The 4,416-nt window shown below is 41.8% G+C and overlaps 2 protein-coding genes across 2 annotated transcripts in view; one reads left to right on the forward strand and one right to left on the reverse strand.

Moving 5' to 3' along the window:
- mplkip (M-phase specific PLK1 interacting protein) overlaps positions 1–2,254 on the reverse strand; it is a 4,727-nt gene extending 2,473 nt beyond the window's left edge. The window contains exon 1 of the mRNA XM_050074414.1: positions 1,835–2,254. Coding sequence (XP_049930371.1) covers positions 1,835–2,161 — 327 coding nt within the window. The 5' untranslated portion in view covers positions 2,162–2,254. The remainder of the gene's footprint in view (positions 1–1,834) is intronic.
- LOC126409115 (cadherin-7-like) overlaps positions 1–4,416 on the forward strand; it is a 59,299-nt gene that overhangs the window by 9,580 nt on the left and 45,303 nt on the right. The window lies entirely within an intron of this gene.

Raw genomic sequence — 4,416 nt, forward strand, 5'->3', positions numbered from 1 at the left:
ATCATCATCACCATCATCATCATCACCACCATCATCACCATCATCATTATCACCATCATCACCACCATCACCATCATCATCATCATCACTATCATCATCACCACCATCACCATCATCATCACCACCATCACCATCAACATCATCACCATCATTATCACCATCATCATCATCATCACCACCATCATCACCATCATCATCACCACCATCACCACCATCATCATCACCATCATCACCATCATCATCACCACCATCATCATCATCACCATCATCACCATCACCGCATTCATCACCATCATCATCATCACCATCACCATCATCACCATCATCATCACCATCATCGTTCAGTCAACTCTGAGTAGGTACACCTTGAGTTAAGCACGTGCACAACCACAATAAAAACCCATCATCAATGGAGCCCCGATACCTCGAGTCACCATGGCAACTGGAGAGAAGAAGCGATCAACTTATTTTATACCTGTGGAACTGGAGGTGCTCATGAATGCCTACAGCGAATATCAGCATATATTTCATAAACAAAGTAACAGCACTAAAGCTGCCAAGGAGAGAGAGGCAACATGGGAGAAAACTGCTGCCTGAGTCAATATGTACGTTTGAATACACTAGTCCATTAATTTACATTTAACCACGCCTAATTAAAATCGTAGGTTACAGGTGAAAAAGTGGTTTGGAATAAAATCTGATGTTCATGTAGGTTCAATCTCACAGGGGAAACACACACTTGGAAGCAGCTTAAAATGAAATATAAAAACATCATTCAAACAGGTAAGGCATATTTGACTTGGCCATGACTGTACCTTCCTTTAGTTTGACTCATATTTGATTTATTAAACAAAGTAGCTTCAATAACCTGTCATTCAGTGGCTATGTCATTATGTACTGTAGGCCACCAGTAATTTAAACCCCCCAAAAATACTGTTTCAGCTTGTGTGTCCTCTTGCCTATAATCCTGCTGAGTAACATTTGAGCCAACAGAAAGAAGGCAGAGGCCGCAAAACATCACCAATATCATATAAAAAGCTACCGTTCACAAAAAAAACATTTGCTCTGATGAGAGCGCACGTCTGTGGTGTGTCAGATTTGATATGTGTGGCTGGTAAATGATTGAGTCTAATGAAAAACTGTACGGTTCAAACAGATATTCATTGGGGAAAGACAGCACATCTAAACGGGGTCTGAAGATCCTCTCCCAGCGTAAAGCATTGTGAATTAATTCTTCCTACATACGAACAACCCATGTGTGTCTGCCAGCTTGCTTCAGGCTCAGCAGTAGGGAGGAGACAGGGTGAACTCTGGGTTTCTTATAGAAAACCTGCCAGAGAGCAGGTTAGTTTCACTGAGTCAGTTGCCATGGTGATTGACTCAGAGTTTGACTTACCTCTCTGTCTGGAACTGAAAACACAGAGTTTCCCTCATCTCAGGGTTAACACACTCAGAGTTTCCCTCATCTCAGGGTTAACATATTCAGAGTGTCCCTCATCTCAGGGTTAACACACTCAGAGTTTTCTGGAACACCCCTCAGGATTAGTTGTTCATAATCTGTTTGTAAACTGCTTCAATAAAAATAAACAAATCACAGTTTGTTTCCTGTTTGTTTCAGTCTGAGATTATAAACAAAGCTTTTGTTTTGATGTTGATGTTATTCTTTGTTGATTTCTTTTGTTTACAACAACAACAACAACAACAAACACCCCCCCCCCCCCACACACAGTAACTTTACTATAACCAAAATAACGTGCTACGGTTCACACGCACGCGAAGGGTCAGTGTGTTCTGATCTTTAAGTCAAACACGTGACCGCGCCTGGTGAGTTTACCTGGGAGCTGTGAGCTGAGCCGGGACTGAAGGAAGGAGGTCTCCGGAAACCGCTCCCTCTGTGCCGGGACTGTCCTCCGAATCCTCGGGACCCGCTGCCGAACCCGGCCGGAGAACCATCCCTGTACCCCCGGTTAGATCCCGGGGAGTAGACCGGAGAGCCCGGGGAGAAGGCGGGGCAGCCGCGGGGAGATCCTCCGCGGTGACCGGAGCCTCCGTATGGGGAGCGAGCCCCGGGAAAACTCCAGCAGGAGGCCGGGGAAGGAAACCTTCCAGCCGGCCGCGGAGCTCCGGGACTCCGCTGAGGATTTACCGGTGCTCTGTACATTACAGACAGTGAAAAGGTACAGAGACAGAGGTACACAACAAAACACGGTGAACTAACCGGAACCGGAAATGGAGGCCGATGTACTTTCGGTAGGACAGCCTATAGCACCGCCCATCGGCGACCAGGGTCATCACTGCAGAGAAAATTAAAAAAAAAAAAAAAAAAAAAAAACTAGAATGAATTTAAATAAAATGTAACAAAATAAAACTTAACAAAATTCAATGAAATAAAATAAAATAAAGTAAAATTAAACAAAAACTTTAAGTGTATTGGGTCACAGTTTATCTGTAATGAATCAGTTTCTCCTGAAGGAGGCACTGCTGCTTCAGATGGAAAACTGAATCACCTCAGTGTTGATGTCATGAAAGGGAAATTCCACTGAAGAAAAAGACGGTCTATGACACATCAACATGTTTAAACTCTCACAGGCTGCAAGTTTCACTCAAGTTTCTGCAACAGCTTCTTTATGAACTCGGATAAACATCATGTTAATAATAATAATAATAATAATAACAATTACAATAATAATAATGACAATAACAATAATAATAATGGTGGTGATGGTGAAGTGGTTAGCACTGTCGCCTCACAGCAAGAGGGTTCCTGGTTCAGGGCTGCCCCTGACCAAATTGGGGCCCTAAGCAAAATTTTATTTGGAGGCCCCCCCCCCACCCCTCTCCCCATTCCAAATGTATCATAGGTACAAAATGACCGTACAACAACATGCCATTTAACTTGAAAACCTTTATTAGCAATAACAAATGTACTACTACTACTACTACTATTAGTACTGGTCTGGTAGTACTACTACTACTTCTACTAATATTAACAAAAAACTACTGCTATTGCTATCTATTATTACATTATTATTATTATTATCATCATTATTGTTGTTGTTGTTGTATTATTATTATTATTATTATGTACAGATGACAGGAACATACTAATTCAGGATCAAACAAAGTGATATTTCAAACTTTACATTCAAGTTTAGTTCCCTCTGTCAACAAATGCATCAGTTACACACTCATTTCAATCAGTATTTCTCTGTCTCCTCAAAAGCTGACTGTTACAAATTAAATTCACCAACAGATGGCGACATTTACCTCCATAAAAACAGTCGAAAACTTATATTAACAACATAAATTGATAGACTATAAACTTTGGCCAATATATTATACATTGGCTAAAGTTGATAGCCTATCAATATATACGACCACCTGCTGGTCATTTTACCACTCCTTTTCATCAGAGGTGAATGCATAGGGCGTTAACAAGACAGCAGTTTCTCCCTCAGACCTGTTACCCATACTGAGGTCCTGAATGCACTCAACCGTCTTGACCTCAAAAAATCTAAAGGTGAAGACGACCTGGACCCATATCTCCCACATTTGAGTGCCCACTTAATTGCCTCACCATTAGCTCACATTTTTAATCTGTCTTTTTCCTCTGGTAAAATCCCTACTGTATGGAAAGCAGCGCAGGTCGTTCCCCTTTTCAAAGGTGGTAACCCTAACATCTTAGATAACTATCGGCCAATTTCAAAACTCTGCTGTTTGGCTAAAGTGCTAGAATCCCTAGTAAACTCTCAGTTACGGGCTTTCTTAGAGTCAAATAATATTCTCCAACCGCAACAATCCGGGTTCAGACCTGGCCATAGCACAACGTCAGCCACAGCACAACGTCAGCCACAACGCTTGTTGTTAACAACATTATAAATGGCCTTGACGCCCACCAGCACTGCGCAGCTCTTTTCATTGACTTGTCAAATGCTTTCGATACTGTAGATCACATTATTTTACTCAGTAAACTCTCATCCACCGGCCTGGATAGCCTCTCTGTCAGTTGGTTCTCCAATTATCTATCTGGGAGATCTCAAATCGTCACTGCAGATGGAGTTAGATCCAAATCGTTACTATTACATAAGGGTGTCCCACAAGGGTCCATTCTCGGCCCTCTTTTATTTTCTCTGCATATTAATAATATTATGCCCCCCTCTCCAGCTTGCGACGTCCATTACTACGCAGACGACACAATCTTGTACAGTATTGCACCCACTCTTAATTCAGCTGTCGAGAACCTACAATCTGCCTTTAATAATTTTCAATCATCTCTCATTGCTCACAAACTGGTATTGAATTCAAGTAAAACTAAATGTATGCTATTCACAAGATCCCACAAAAGTGACTCCTCGACAGGTATCCTCTCATTGCATGGCGAAGTAATTGAAACTGTCGACTCCTACAAATACCTGG

The sequence above is a fragment of the Epinephelus moara genome, chromosome 21 (genome assembly GCF_006386435.1).
Source record: "Epinephelus moara isolate mb chromosome 21, YSFRI_EMoa_1.0, whole genome shotgun sequence".
NCBI lineage: Eukaryota > Metazoa > Chordata > Actinopteri > Perciformes > Serranidae > Epinephelus > Epinephelus moara.